Source organism: Microcebus murinus, chromosome 1 (assembly GCF_040939455.1).
Source record: "Microcebus murinus isolate Inina chromosome 1, M.murinus_Inina_mat1.0, whole genome shotgun sequence".
NCBI lineage: Eukaryota > Metazoa > Chordata > Mammalia > Primates > Cheirogaleidae > Microcebus > Microcebus murinus.
In genome coordinates, this window is record NC_134104.1 from 94,663 (window position 1) to 110,425 (window position 15,763).

The window sequence follows — 15,763 nt, forward strand, 5'->3', positions numbered from 1 at the left end:
AAATGTATTAGTCACTTGAATCATGTAGAAAACAAAGTGCTGTTAAAGACCATCATTACAATAATACCAGCTTTTATAACTGCTCATGTAATTTACCTTTACTAAGATCTTTATTTCTTTAGATGACTCTGAGTTACTGTCTAGTGTCTTTTCATTTCACTTGGAAGGACTCCCTTTGGCATTAGGGCAGGTCTGGTGGTAACAAACTCCCTCAGCTTTTGTTTATCTGAGAATGTCTTAATTTCTCCTTCACTTTTGATGAACAGTTTTGCTGGGTATAGAATTTTTGGTTTAGTTTTGTTTGTTTGTTTTAGCATTTTTAATATATTAGCACACTACCTTCTGGCTTCTAGTGTTTGATGAGAAATCTGATTATCTTATTAAGGATCCCTTGTATGTGACATGTTGTTTCTCTCTTGCTGCTTTCAAGATTCAAAAGTGTTTGATCTGCTACCTTTCAAAAGTTGTTGGCTTTTGAAAGTTTGATTACATGGTGTCTCAGTGTGGTCTATTTGAGCCCATCTTACTTGGATTTTGTTGAGCTGCTTGGATGCTCATACTTATGTCTTTCATCAAATTTGGGAAATTTTCATCCATCATTTTTCAAATATTCTCTCTCTCCATCTTCTCCCACACGCCCAGGACTCCCAACATGCATGTTAGTTGCCTGATGGTGTCCCACAGGTCCTATAAGCTCTGTGCACTTTTCTTCAATCTTCTTTCTTTCTGTTCCTCAGACTCAATAATGTCTATTGCCACTGATTCAAGCTCACTGATCCTTTTTTCTGCCCTTGAATTCCTCTAGTGAATTTTTCATTTTAGTTACTGTATGTTCAAGCTCCAGAATTTCTTTTTAGTTTTTTTTTCTCTTTATTGATATGGCAATTTTCTTCATACATTGCTTTCTAACTTTATCTTCCCTACATCTTTAAGCTCTCTGAACATCTTTAACATCTATTTTAGTCTTTGTTGAGTAGATCTGCCATCAGGTCTTTTCCAGGGACAGTTTCTATTGATTTTTCCTTTGAATAAATCATAGTTTCTTTTTTTTTTTTTTTGGAGACAGTCTTACTCTGTTGCCCAGGCTAGAGTGCCGTGGCGTCAGCCTAGCTTTCAGCAACCTCAAGCTCCTCGGCTCAAGCAATCCTTCTGCTTCGGCCTCCCAAGTAGCTGGGACTACAGGCATGTGCCACCATGCCCAGCTATTTTTATACATATATTTTTTTAGTTGTCCAGCGAATTTCTTTCTGTTTTTTATTTTTAGTAGAGATGGGTCTCGCTCTTGCTCAGGCTGGTCTTGAACTCCTGAGCTCAAATGATCCACCTGCCTCGGCCTGCCAGAGTGCTAGGATTACAGGCGTAAGCCACTACACCTGGCCAGATTCCTCTTTTTTATATGCCTTGTGGGTTTTTTGTTGAAAACTGGACATTTAATTCTGATAATGTTGTAACTCTGGAAATCAGATTCTCTTCATCCCCCAGGGTTTGCTGGGTTTTAATGTTTTTGTCTATTTTTTTGCTTTTTTGATTGTTGGAGGCTGTGTGTCTTCTCAGGTCCTTCCTGAGCCTGCACCTTTCCCTGGGTTTGCATAATCACCTTTTAATTTTCCTCTCATATGCAGGTGCTTTGGAATGTCCTAGTCTTTAATGTCTGGCTCCCAAAGGGGAAAATGAGAAAAGTGGAGAAGGGAAAAAGGGTACTGAGCCTTTAGATTCCCTGGAAGTCACTTAAGCCAGATGGAGAGGGGCTTGCAAAAATAGGGGCATATGCAACAACCACGGCCCCTCGCCTCTTTGTGCCTCTGTACTCAGAGGTAGCGATCAGAGCACATCCCTGATATTTGGATGTCCAGGTCCCTTTTGCTCACCCTGGCTCCAGCAAGCTGTTCCTGGCACACGAGCACAGCTGCCTGCCATGAGGCTAGGGGTGGGGTAGCTGCTACTGTGCGGACAGCTGAAATTGACCAGATGAATTGATTCCCTGGGAGTTGCAAGCCATCAACAGACTCCAGAATTGCAAAATAGTTACGTCAGACTATTCTGATTCCGCCAATGCAATTATCACCTAGGTGGGAGACAGACTCCTGGTGCTTTCTACTTTGTCATCTTCCAAGAATCCTCTCCCTTCCCTACATTTCATGTAAAATAAATTCTTTTAACTTACCTTCCACTCCATCAGAGCGTCATAGCCTGTAGGTGGCTTTAATCGCTGCTCTCCCTCTGGAGGCTCCTGCAGCATCCAGGTGCTCACCTAGCAATGGTGGTGGTGACAACCCGCCTGTGCTCCCTCTTCCCCTCAAAGCTTGACTTGGTCCCTTGGGCTCATTTTTCAACTTTTGACTTTTAAGTAGCCTCTGTAATGAACATTCATGGTATCTGGACTTTTCAGTTCCTTTCAGAGTCTGGAGAATAAGGTACTCCGCACTTAGTAGGCACTTACAACTAGTAACCTCTCAACTTCTCACTGTGCATCGCCCTCAGCAAACACCACAATGCTCCTTCCGAAATATCTCAACCAATTCATGTTTCTCTCCTTAAACCCAAAGGGCAGAGCTGGATTCTGGGAGATGAGGGTGAGGATGAAGATGAAGAGTGAGGCTTTGAGACCAGCCACAGGAAGGAGGGAAGATAGTCCAGCCCCCTGCTTGGAAACGCTGAAGTCATTCGTCTTCAACACATTTTTTCTTTTTTTTTTATTATTAAGAAGCAAAAATGTGAAAAAAATTGGTTTTGAAATTTTGCATGCAGTTCCTTTTTAATTCTCCATTGCTGAAATTGAACATCACATGAAAGGATGAATGCCCCACACAGTGTTATAACACTGTTACTACCTCTAACTTAAAGAGTAAGTATTCCTTCCCTAACCCTTTAGGATCCAGAACTTAGATAAAGTGATCTCAGATAGGAAGGAAATGCTTCTTATTGTTTTTACACACAGCAAGTAACGTGCACATGGTTTACTCACAACAAGACAGAGAGGAACCAGCAAGTCTCTTTGCCCTTTTTCTGTAGGGCCAGCAGTGTGGCAGGAACTGAGCAAACACTGGGGGACGGTTATTTCTCTGCCATGTACTGCCCCACTGGGTTATGCTGACCAGTCCAGTAGAACCACTTTGAAATAAATCAGCTACAATTATAATCTGAAATTAAGGACAAGTAACCATAGTTAACATAAAGTCTACAGAATATTTAAAAAGCAACCTGAATTAAAGCAAATAGAATCAAAATACAAATGACCCACTAGAAAAAGTAGGGGACATATGCAGATTATAATTCTTAATACAAAAAGGCTCCTACAAATCAGTAAGAAAAAACTGAAACATAATAAGAACTGCCAAATCTGAATATAATACATCAAATGAGAAATAAAAATGACCGTAAACAGATGAGAACATACTCAACACGACCAGACCCAACCCGTACTTGCCTGTCAAATTGCTCAAGAGTCACTTTGATCTTGAGCACAAGTCCATCACCAGCACTGCTGGGCGGCTGCAGAGTGGCCGCTCCCAGGCTGCCATCTGGCCCCATCCATCCCTCCTCTGGGAGACCAGCAGGTATCCAAAGCCTCCCACCTGGCATGAACTCTGACCCATCCGCTCTACCTGTAAGAACCGAGCCCACCGCAGTGGCTGTGACTGTGGACGTGCACACACGCACCTGAGAGGAGGTCGCGGCAGCGCCGCTGACACGATGCCCCTCAGCACGGGCGATGCCGCGCCAGCCAGGCACACCCACAGGCACCGCCACAACGCATGTCGAGGAATGTATGTCATACACCTACGCCTGCAATTTATTAAGTACAAAAGCAGATTATAAAAATAAGTATACGATCCTAATTTTGTAAAATTAAAAAAAGAAAAAATAAGACTTATGTCAAAGACTAATGCTGCTATTGTGCAGAGGTAGGATTATAGGAGATTTCAATTTTCTTTATACTTTAATGTGCTTTCTACATTTTATGCTGTAAGCATAATTGCTTTGATATTCAGAAAAAAATACTGCAAAATAAAATACATCCTATTTGGGGTAATTTTTAAAACCTTTTCACACATTTCAAAATGCAGAATTACAAACAGTTAATAACTTTTATTAACATAATGGTATAAAAATTTTTAGTGTGATATACAGGATTCCCAAGAGTAATTCTAAAACATTTTAATGCATTTCTTAAAATCTTAATTTACAAGACACTTTGTCTTACTGCCACTGACCTTTCAATACAAAAAGTTTACAATTTTTGTTTGCTATAAAACTACATTAAGATTGGAGTTAGGTAGTTCTTTTTCCTTCCCAGCCATAAAAATGTCCATTAGTCCACTGCTAAAACCTATGTGTGACAAATTTTAAGTTACATAGATTCTGTACATAATTACAACAGGAATATTAGAATTCCAGTATGTTGCAACATGCTACACCGCAGTCCAACAACACAGGCAAACAGGGCTACTGTGCACGCTGCTGTCTGTAGCCAGATAAGAGATATGAGTTGGTCCAGTTAGCCAGACTCATATGTAGAGAATTAATAACAGCTTTGTTAGGCACTGATCCAGGCTAATTCTGGAAAAATCTGGTGTTTCTGTGAAGCATGCATGATTCATAAAATTTCCCACCCTCAATCCCCCCAAAACCCAACAATTTCATAACATATTCTTAGTTATATAAAAATAATCTATGTCTTAAATTCATGCCTGACTTCAAATTCTTAGAAGTATCCAAAGGATTTTACATTCTCTTCTTCGATTTAGGTTCAGTGTACTTTTAGATCACTCAGCTTAGTCAAGTTTGACTAGAATAACTGAAAATGGTTTGGCCAAATTTCACAGGCACACAAGTCAAAATGCGAGGCCAGTGACGAGGGTGCCCAGCTCTGCCTCCAGGAGGCGAGGCCACCTGCTGCCCTGCTGTCCTGCAGGTGGCTCACCGAACAGCACAGAGGGTGTGAAAACCTTAGGCTTTGCTACCACTGCTTCCCAACCTGGTGACCTGGAAATCAGTACACTTCCACGAGAAGAACTGATGGTGTAGTGTTATGAAAACTACCAATTTAACCAAATGGCACGAAGTCACAGGCCAGGACAGTGATTTGAAACTAAATGCTGGCTTCTCTTTCTGAAACAGAGCCTCTAACTTGACAGTCCAAAATGGCACTTGACGAGCGTTAGTGACAACACATTCAGAAAATGGCACACCTGTTTCCGTGAAGACACTGGCAAAGAGGGAGCCCCTGTGAGACCCTGCGCAGCCCCCGAGCGGGAAGGGCGGGCCTGCATGTGCCCCTTGCTGCCCGTCCTGCTGGGCTCAGCCGCCTGGGAGACGAAGACAGGCTGCTGGACCCACAGCCTCACAGCTCTCTCCAGCCTGAATTCTATGAGCAAAGTTGTCATTTCAAGTAGAAATAAATAACTGAATTTTTAAAATCAGGAACTATATTTTTAGCCTAAGGAAAGTGCAAACTCGCAGTACAGCAGAGAACAACCAGGGTGTCTGAGAAGCCTCTCGATGCACACGCCAGGCCTTTCCTTGCCTCTGCCAGCCGCTCCATCTGTCAGAACACCGGCTTCCATGTTTTTGTCAAAGTACTTGGCAGACTGAAAATAGTTAAGAAATCCAGCGAGTGCTTTCTGAAGTGAGGTCTGGGAACTGCGGAGGGGCTCTGTGAAGCACAGGAAGGGGCGAGTCGTCATGGAGACCAGACTCCGTTCTCCCGGTGGGGGCTCTGCAGCCATCCGCACGCCCACGCCTTCGACCCACCGGGTGGCGCCCGTCTCCAGCACCTGGGGCTGTGCGCGCGCTCACATGTTGTAGGCCACGTAGATGGGGTCCAGCTGGTCGGCCAGGAAGCCGTCCCGCAGGTGCATTCGCTGCTTCTCTCCCCGGGAGTTGATGGGGATGACACCCGGGTCCACGATGACCACCACGCCCACAACCAAGTAGTGCTCCTCCAGCACCACGTTGGTCACCAGGGCCACCAGGTCCAGCGCGTCCTGCTCCAGCCCGTCCAGCTCCACCACCACCACCAGCAGGTTGGTCCAGGTGAACACAGCACTGCAGGGAGAAGGGCCAGGTCACCCGGGGTTGGGCACAGGCTCTGGAGCCAACGGATGTTTGGGAAAGGCACCGCAAAGAAGGTGAAGGACGCTGACGCACGTTTGCTGACGGCGCCACTCACAATTCAGACGTCAGGCCAGATCCGTGTTATAGGAGTATCTGTTCTAACTGAAGTTCTCGCTAAGGAGAACAATGCTTGATGCGGAAAGCTGTCCCTCTCCCCCCACAATGCCAGCTCCCCACGAAGTGAGGAAACCGTGAGTCACAACCATCTAAATTAAGTCATTCTCACTGAGCACTTCAGGATGAGAACTGAGGAGACCTCACATTTTGCCTGTGCACTTGGAGACAGACTCTTGGTTCAAAACTCATTAGGAAAAGAAGAAAAAACGAGCAAAACCCAAAGGCATCAAGGCAGGTTCTGGCACCATGTTTTGCAGAGCGTGTGCTCTCCTGGCGGGCAGAGTTCATCCAACGCGGCCCAGCTCCGCCAGGAACTAAGGTGACCATGCAGGAGGCCTGACCCCACAGCCTGGCAGTCCCCGGCTCTGCCCCAACCGACACACAGCACTCACCACTCGGCAATGCTCCTGTGTGCTCGGATCACAGACGTCTCGATGTCAATGGGGTGGTACCGCATGCCTCTCAGCTCCAGTGTTTCATCCAGAGACCCAACCACATACAGCGCATCATGCCGTCCTGTGAACAGCACGTGTGTGCACATGCTCAGACAGGCAGGGCGCCTGTTTGAGGTCATGACTCAAACATCATGTGGCACCTATGGCAGCTCAGTCTGTTTCCTGTGCAGCGAGTAACCACCTCAGGGGAGTACGGCAAATGTGTAAACTTTGTTTAAAAATAATGTTCACCTCTGGAAACAGCAGCATCTACAGGGCTACCAAAGTTGTGATTTGGTTTGGCCAGCTCGCTGCAGCTGCATGGGGTCCTTGGAACACTGGCCATGACTCTGAGTGGGTCCTGTGTGGGGACGGTGTGGGTGAGACTGCAGCTGCTGGGCAGGCAGCTCGGCCTGGGAGCAGCCCGGTGACCTTACCGCCAACCACAGCCAGCCCAGCGGAGGCCAAGGGTCTAAGTGAGGGGCAGTCATAGGGGGAAAAATAGCAATTTTTAGAGAAGACCAGTGTTAGAGTATCTCTTTTACCCCACACCAAACAACACATGACTGTAGGAGTGAGGTACCAGCAGAAAGCTCTCACAAATCCCAAGAGGTCCCAGCATGAGAGTCGGGTGGGCTCAAGGGGTAACAGCACGACACCCCACCTTAACCCCTCACCTCCACTGGCATCGGTGAGCTCTGTTCTTCGGAGGAAGCCCAGGTAGCCAGTCCTTGCCCAAACGGTCTGGGTGTCCCCAAAACTCAGCCGGGCACTGAAGTGGTCGGCATGGAGTGCCTCCTCCCCATAGACTGTGTAGTACCCCGTGGCGTTGTGGGGGCTGCTCACCCAGATCTGGGGGGCCGAGAGCACAAGAGCGTGGGCTCATTACAAACAGCTGAGTACAGACCCTGCCAGGCGACATCTGCTGGCTGGCCAAGAAAACACTGAACAAAGGAGGGTGTCGTGTCCACTGTCTCTTACTTTGTGAACTAAAAGTTACAGAGAAAGCACATTAACTTTTCTCTCCTCAAACACAGTATTCCTTCTTTTGACCCAGAAATGCCATCTGCAGGACCCTGCCCTGTGTGGACGAGGAACGGGGTAATTCTGCCTTCCTCGTGCCAAGGTGCTGTAGACAGGAGATATGGAGCCACCTACACGTCCACGATAGGGGCAGGTTAGAGGGGAGAGGGGTACCTGCAGGGGGACTCACAGCCACTTAGACTTGCGCTGAGACAGGAAGATGAGCTGGTAACACAGACAACAGGTCCTGGGGTCCAGCCCAGCCCCATGCACGGGTTTATGTATACCTGTGCACATGTTCACATGCACCCCATACCCATCTGCATGTGCTTATGTGTACCCATGTACCTGTGTGCATGTCTATGTACACTCACGTACCTATGTGCATGTGTTTATATGCACTCACATACCTGTGTGCATGTTTATGTGCACCTCTGTACCCGTGTGCATGTGTTTACGTGCACCCGTGTACTTGTGTGTGTGTGTTTATGTGCACCCATGCACAGACCAAAGGACCAGAGGACTGTGCTCATGGTACTCAGTGTCCTGGGGCCTCCTAAGAACAGGGGCTATCCAGAACCCATGTCAGTTCCCCATGCTTACACCTGGCTGGCTCCAAGATGTCCCCACATGTCAGTGTCTGAAAGAAGGGGGCAGCCAACAGGGCTTCTCCCTTGAGCGTCTGCACCATGGGTGGGTCCCTATGCCTGGCCCAGACCTTCTATCTCTTGGGTGTACACTCTTGCCTTATAGACCTGGCTCTGGATGGCCAGGAAGCAGCATGGCTGAGGGGAGGGCCCCTCACTTGGTCCACACTCAGGGTTGGGAGCCAGGGCACCTTCCCATCAGGGTGCTGTAGAACACCAGTCAGGTGGAGCCACCGAGGCTGTGTGATTTCTCTCACTGGAAGCCCCCAGGCCGGCTTTGCAGCAGAGCCCACCTGGCACAAGGATGCCCCCAGGACCAGGAATGTGAGCCCCATGTTCCCATAGCAACATCAACCTGGGTGTGCGGGACCTGATCCACACTTTACACTGCCACCACTGTCTGTAAATGACAGGTCCCACCATCCCAATTACAGCAAGATGCACGCACATAACCAGACATTTCAACACTGCTGGGTCTTGGGATGGCCAGGACCCCTCCCTGTTCCACCCGCTATGTCCTCGGGACAAGGGTTCTGCCCTACGCCCTGGACCTTCCAGTCACAGGTCAGGGCCCCAGAGAGCCCCATCCCTAGCACCTTCTCCGTCTGTGCTCCTGGCTCCGTGCAGAGAACACTTTTCTGGTTGTTTTTTTTTTTTTTTTTTTTTTTTCCTGAGACAAGGTCTCACTCTGTCACCTGGGCTGGAGTGCAGTGGCATCATCACAGCTCACTGCAGCCTTGAACTCCCGGGCTCAAATGATCCTCCTGCCTCAGCCTCCCACGTCACTGGGACTACAGGCGTGAGTGACTGTGGCCGGCACAGGAACCACTCTTTAAGGAGCAGCTCCTGGGTCCTGCCCAAGACAGCTGTTTCCTATGCTGCTGCCGGTTCCTGGGTGCCTCCTCTCAGTGCCCTCAAACCTTGAGGTTTCCCTCTGCTGGTGGGGCACAAAGGGAGGGGCAGTATATTCCATGGCACCCCAAAATCCCACACAGAAGTGGGGTCTGAAAGCATGTACATGGGGGAAAGGGCCCAACAGTGTCTGGTGGGTTCTCCAAGACAGGTATGACCCCGAAGGGTTTAGAATCTCGAATCTGGGGTAAAGGGGGAAGGTGACGCCAGTGAGGCTGAAGCACCCTTGCCCCTCCCACAGGGCCCACGGTGCTCACCTCGCCCAGGTGTGAGTCTCCCAGGGGCCCTTTGGTCTCTGTGTGTGCAATGATGACCTTCACTCCAGGGAGGATCTGGAAGAGGAGAGCTGTGTTTCTTGTTCAAGAAAACATGACCTGAGACTTTCTTGATTCAGTGACATTAAAAACAACATCCTTTGGAAGCTGGCCCACAGGACTGACATGCCTACATCAGGTCAGGAAGTTTAGAAGCCACTCCACATTTGACTTTAAATTTTAAAATAAGACATTCATAGAAGCAAGTTGCAAATCTTAGCAAAATGACCCCAGTTCTTTGGATGTCAGGAGTGGCAGAGGGCCTAGGGACGCATCCTGCTCTCTCTTAGAAAGACCATTGGCCAGATGAGGACGAAATGCCGTCGGGGCCCCTGTGCAGGGGCACCGTGACGCTGCTGTGCCCAGCCCGGCAGAGGCACATGTCTGGCGACTCCACCGAGCCTCCTGGTTCCTGACCAGGAGCCTGGCCCTGAGGAAGCTCTTCCCACCCCCGACTTGGACTCAGGTCAACCACTGAGCATCTGCTTGGTGCTGACTGGGGACAGTGGGAGGCCACTGTCTCTTGCCCAGCCTACTACATCTGATCCTGGTGGCCCCTCACTGGGCTTGAGTTAGACCCCTTGGCTACACAAGGCCCAGTCACTTGTTCTGTGTCCTCAGTTTCCCCATGTGTGAAACAAGGCAATGACAATGCAGGTGAGAGGAGAGGATGAAGGGTTACTGGGGGGCTGCTGGAGCCCCACTCTCTGCCTGTGTGGCCCAGAGCTCTCCCTCCGGAGCACAAAGCCATCAGGCCCCAGGGATTGTAATAGCAGAGCAGGAATGAAAAGCCCAACAGAAGGGAGCTGAGCAAACGACTGCAGCCCGGCCACAGGGCGGGCAGGAACAGCACGTAGGAGAGCTGCCGTGAGGACCGAGGGCACAGGGCGGGGTTAGGGTTAGCTGCACGCAGAGTGCGCTCCAGCTCCAACGTGCGCATCTCTCTGTGCTCCAAGCAAGACGGGACGTGCAATGGCCTCAGGTCTTCCTACAGATGCGCTGTCCTGTCAAGCTCACTTGATCTAACTCAGCTGGTCTGCTACTTAGAGCAACGTTACAAAGGGGGTGTAGGAGGTGAGCGTGCCAAGACCTCGCACCCTCTTTGCCCATTCATTCGTTCTCTCTGCTCTCCCCCACCTGGCTCCAGCCTCACTGCCTTCCTGAGGACCTTTGCTCCTGCCGTGCCTTCCTCTCTAGATCTAACCCCGTCGCTCTGCAGGAACCTGCTGCTCACCACATGGCTCTGCCCCTCTCTGGGGACCTCCTTGCCTCCCCGAAGGTGGCTGTGGCCAGGGCAGAGTAAGCAGAGTCAAGGTGGCCAAGCCCCCTTTCTTGCCTCTGGGGTTGGGAAGAGGCAACGAGGCCCCCCAGGCTCTCCTTGGTGCACAGCAGCTGCAGTTCGAGACCCCTGGGCTCCTGTGCACTCTGCAGCAGCAGCTGCCCACTCACACCGAGCCCGTCTTGCTTTTCATGCTGCCTCATTGGGCCGGGGCCAGGGCCGGGGCCGGGGCCGGGGCCGGGGCCGGGGCCGGGGCTGGGGCGTTCCTCCTTCCTTTGAACCTTCCCTGGTTCTGAGGATGCTGTTCTCCTGTACCTATGTCTGCTCGTCCCTCGCAGCGGCTCGGTTTTTAACCTGGGTGCCCTCAGGCAGTCTCAGGCCCCTGAGAGTCCCCAGCAGGGATAGCTTTGACAGTAAATCCCACATAAGGTCCAGGACTCCACCTCCTGCCAAGGCCCTGGTGGGGACCCCTCCTTGCTGTCATCCTGAACTAGGGCATGAGTTCTTCCTGCCCCCAATCCAGGGCCAGGGCCACCCCTCTGACTCTGGACATGTGGTTGGGCCGGCCCCGCGACTCACAGCCTTGACCCCAGAAGCCTGAGGCCTCACACTCGCCGGTGTGGGGAGCTCCTTCTCAGTTTTGGTAGCCAAAGTTCTCCCTTTCTTCGTTTTGAGCTCAGATACGTGCTAAAGACTTTTAGCCCAGCCCTGCTACGTGTCTCAGTAAAGCAGGAAAAGAGGCTTGCGAAGCACCCAGCCCAACCCCACCAGAAGTCACCCTGCGTTCATCATGAGAGCTGCAGCCCCCAGCGCCTTTCACGGAGTGACTCCTGAGACAAAAGAGGACTCAGACACATCACGGAACAGGTAAGTCGCAGCTTCCACTACCTTTCCAGACTCCATCAACGGCAGACTGTGTGGAGAACCCCGTTCTACCAAACGTACCCTAAAAATTAATAAGGGAAAAATTTCAGAATAAAATTTGCTAATAGGTAGTAATTTCTAAAAAGGTAAATCATGAGGTTATTGGAACTTGATCATGACTCTGAGGGTCGGTCTGTGGACAACAGATGATGACACAGTCACTGAGAACGTCTCGGGCGGTGACACCGTGGTGCCACAGGGAGCGTCCCAACAGCGCTGAGGGTCCTGAGCGTCAGCACCCCCACACGCTCTCCAGCTGCTGTGCTCACAGCCAGAGCCTACCCTGCATTTCTTTGGGGTCCTCTCCAGACCTGGCTGGCCCCTGTCGTCCAGTAAGCTGCACTTACTGTTTACATCAAGCTACAAAGTGGCCATATTTGAGGATCCAGAACTGGGATCTGGGCCCCAAAGCTGGGAGAGACCCTGAGCACAGACCATGGGCCCCAGCGCACACTTACTGATGCGAGAACTAAGGTGTTGTGACAACATCAGGGAAGAAGAATTCTTGCCATTAGTTGGTCTACTTGTCTTCTATGCATCCCCATAAAAAGCTAAATGTCAAATGTCTGGTCACTCTTAGCAGCCTTCCTGGTGTGTGAGTGACAGAGAACGGGATGTTTACTGCAGCCCTGAGGACCTGGGCAGCTCAGAGCCAGAGGCCAAGCTCCCGCGTGGGACGTGCCACAGCTCTGCTCTTTCCCGCGCAGTGCGGACGGGCCGCCTCAGCCAACGTCCTCTGATGTCTGGGCGCCTGGGGTGCTCAGTCAGCACAGACCCAGCTCGCACTTTGTCAGTGGGTGCGCACGGGCCGTGCGGGCAAGGACCTCACCTGTCATGGCGCAGCGCCCGCATGTCCACGTAGACGGTGGTGGGGTCCGGGCCGGCTGTGCCCTGGAAGGAGAGCAGCAGAGGAACTTCAGTCAGCGTGCTCACACTCAGGCCTCTCCCCTGGCACAGCTACATGCCAACTCCTCCAGGGCCGTGGGGGATGCCCAGGAGGGCAGCAGCTCTGCTCTCTGCACGGAGCCTGCCCAGGGGCTTGGGTGCCCGGGCAGGGCTGACACTTTCCCTCCAAACACTCACAAGGCTTGGTAATATTGAATGAAACATGTAATAACACTGAGTGAAAATGTCAGATCATACAGCTTCACATTTCAGTTCTGACTTCACTGTAATAAGAACACTCTGCAGTTTGGGGGGCATTTCCACTGAGCTGCTAGGTGGGCCTGGCCTCTCGCCAAGCAACCTAACTCTCCTGGGCACTGAGCACAGCCGAGACCCCTCGGGTGGACACAGCCTTCGCCTCTCCCTCCCCTCCTCCCAACTTCTGAATCTTCCACTTGACATCAGTCCTGATTAAAGGACATCAGGTGCCATTTTATTATAATCGATAAGGAATATCAAATTAAGTGCGTACCCTGACCAACATCACACCCTGACGATCCCAGACAATATAACCTATGTCTGCCCTGGAACTAAAATAAAAATTTCTACATTGAGACTAAACACAGCCCTTTCCTCCCCAAGGCAATGCTATAAACATTACATTTTTTTGAAAATAGTTTTATTTTTAAATTTGGTTACAAAAGAGCTTTTGTAAGATGTCAAATAATATGCACTGTGCACAAAGTAAGAGAGCAAGAAAACATGTAATTGTCTAGAATTCACGAGGAGCCACATGAACTCGGGGGGAGCACAGAGGCAGCAACGAGGTTGGGGTCGTACCTGCTCAGCCAGCTTTCCCAGCCTGTTGGGCTGACAGAGGCCAAGGAGGCCAGCAGAGTGGGACAGGGAGGAGACAGCCACAGGAAACACAAACAGAAGGCCACAGGCCACATGAGAAACAAGGATGAGAGAGAGCAAAACCCATCACTGTATCTTAAAGAGCAAACATGAATATCCATTAACATTTCTGCAATCATACGCAGCATCCATGTGCCAACAGACAGAACAGATCCCTTCCAGCAGCTAACGAGGGGACACAGGCTTTCAGACGCAAAGCAGACAGCAGGGTCTCCACTTACAGCCACTAACCTACACCCGACACCCATTCTACGTCAGGAAGGGATGTTGAGAGAGGGTCCCACCCTGGCTTCTCTGTTTCCCAAAAAGGGTCAGGAGGCTTTCCAAAGTTGAGAGGATGTCAGCAGGAACGCTGACCAGCCCTGCACCTGCTGGGCACTGCGGGGGTCACAGGTGAGGCAGATGCTCTAGAAACCAAGACACAGCCCCACCAGGCCTACTCCGAGACAGGCAGACCTCACGCCTCCTGGCTACTCTCTTTCAACGTGGGAGAGTAAGGCATTTGCTGTGTAAGCTACTTGGTTTTCAGATGTTTGTAGCAAGAAATGAAAGAGGGTACTAGTATGAAATAAGAAGAAGTGGTAAACAGTACTGCAGTCAGCTGTTCAAGTTCTGAAAGTTTTGTGTTTCCTTTTAAAAAGTAAAATACCTTAGGATTTCAAAAACAAATCTGAGTCAATACAATCATCACATTCATTAACGTTTCAACTTAAAATTGCTAGATTTCTTAAAACAGTAACTTCATTCTTGCTTTAAAAAATTAGCTACATATTTTATCCAAATTAGATATTCTTACAGGTAAGATATTAATCATTATTCAGAATCAGTTTGTGTTTTTTTCCCTCAAATAAGCCTCTGTTCACCAATAAGAATAGATTATCTTTTAAATAAAACCCTCATAGCTCTCAAAGCTGAAATGCTATGTGGAAACAACACACCGAAGGCTCAGAGGAGCAACGGGCCAGGCAGGTACCAGGCCCGGTGCCTCACCTGGAGGCAGATGGCCACGTTGACCCTGCACCCGAACGTGGTGCTCACGGCGCGGGCAGGCAGGCCCAGGTCCTTGAACAGCTTGGAGAAGGACTGTGTCAGCGCGATCCTGGGCCGCTCCTCGGCCACCACCATGCATGTGCGCACACATGATAGGTTCACCCCCTTCATCTGCCAGAGGAGCGGGGAGTCAGGCCTGCAGCACAGTGAAGTTCTGCGTGGGGCTCACGCGTGCTTTGGCCCTCGGATATGGCACTCAAAGGCGAAGCTTAACACAAACCTCTGCTCTGCCCTGGTCTGCCCCATGAGTTCTGAGCGACGGAGCGCGGGAGGGCACGCATCTGACCTGAACCCCACACCTGCCCTCCTGAGCTGCCAGGCCTCACACCAGGACCTCTCACTGGCCGCGGGCCTCGGGATCCCCACCTGCCCCGCCCCCATCCTGCTGTGTGGCCTCAGGCAGAGAGGGTGTGTACACAGGACCCAGCCCAGGGAGGAGTCCTTGGAGTCTAGTTTTGTTTTGTTCCTTAAGCTTCCCCAGGTCTGAGCACTTACCCTGAGGACGCCTGTCTGGGTGCCCAGCCCCCGGGTACACATCTCCATCACAGAGTAGGAGCAGAAGGTGACGCGGGCCCTGTACTGGCTGACAGCCGACAGCCACAAGGACACATTGCTCTCTAGTTCCAGCGGAGGCACCAGCACCGACTGGTGTCCCGAGTAGACACTGCGAGAAGGGAAGGCTCGACAGTCCCCGCCTGCCCACCGAACGCCCTGGGTACCCCACAGTTCCCTGCCTCAAAGACACTTCTTTTGCAGCCAGGACAGGGGCACAATTCTGTTTTAACATCAAGTGGGGTTCAGCAGAAAACACGCTGCTGGGTAGAGGTGCAGAACGGCAGGCACACGGTCCTGGCCTCCGCTCCGGACTCTCCGAAGGTGCCCGGGGACAGTGTTACGAAGGCGTTCTGCTTCCAGAGATGGATCGCCACGTCCTAGCACTTGAAGGAATCAAGCAGGTTCTTCCCAATTACCAATAATGGGTAGTGATGAAAAATGTATTTTTACTCTTTTACTCAATTTCAGACTCAGACTCCAACCCACCTCATCCCCAAACAAACCCACTCGCACGTGTCTCTTCATCCTCTTGGGCACCTGGCAAAGGCACCTCAGAGCATTAAGGTTCTGGAGAGCCACCCCACCACT

General features: G+C 50.5%; 1 protein-coding gene across 5 annotated transcripts in view; it reads right to left on the reverse strand.

The window, feature by feature from the left end:
* Window positions 1-4,069: 4,069 nt before the first annotated feature.
* Window positions 4,070-15,763, reverse strand: part of DIP2A (disco interacting protein 2 homolog A) — a 119,945-nt gene continuing 108,251 nt past the window's right edge. For 3 of the 5 annotated variants that reach the window (XM_020284793.2, XM_020284792.2, XM_075997006.1), the window contains 9 exons: window positions 15,116-15,284; window positions 14,561-14,731; window positions 13,493-13,522; window positions 12,597-12,658; window positions 11,732-11,789; window positions 9,508-9,582; window positions 7,346-7,520; window positions 6,627-6,750; window positions 4,070-6,048 (listed from right to left, as the gene is read on the reverse strand). In XM_020284793.2, the coding sequence (XP_020140382.1) occupies window positions 5,796-6,048; window positions 6,627-6,750; window positions 7,346-7,520; window positions 9,508-9,582; window positions 11,732-11,789; window positions 12,597-12,658; window positions 13,493-13,522; window positions 14,561-14,731; window positions 15,116-15,284 (1,117 nt within the window). In that variant the 3' untranslated portion in view covers window positions 4,070-5,795. The remainder of the gene's footprint in view (window positions 6,049-6,626; window positions 6,751-7,345; window positions 7,521-9,507; window positions 9,583-11,731; window positions 11,790-12,596; window positions 12,659-13,492; window positions 13,523-14,560; window positions 14,732-15,115; window positions 15,285-15,763) is intronic. The other 2 variants (XM_020284795.2, XM_020284794.2) reach the window with 1 other exon arrangement.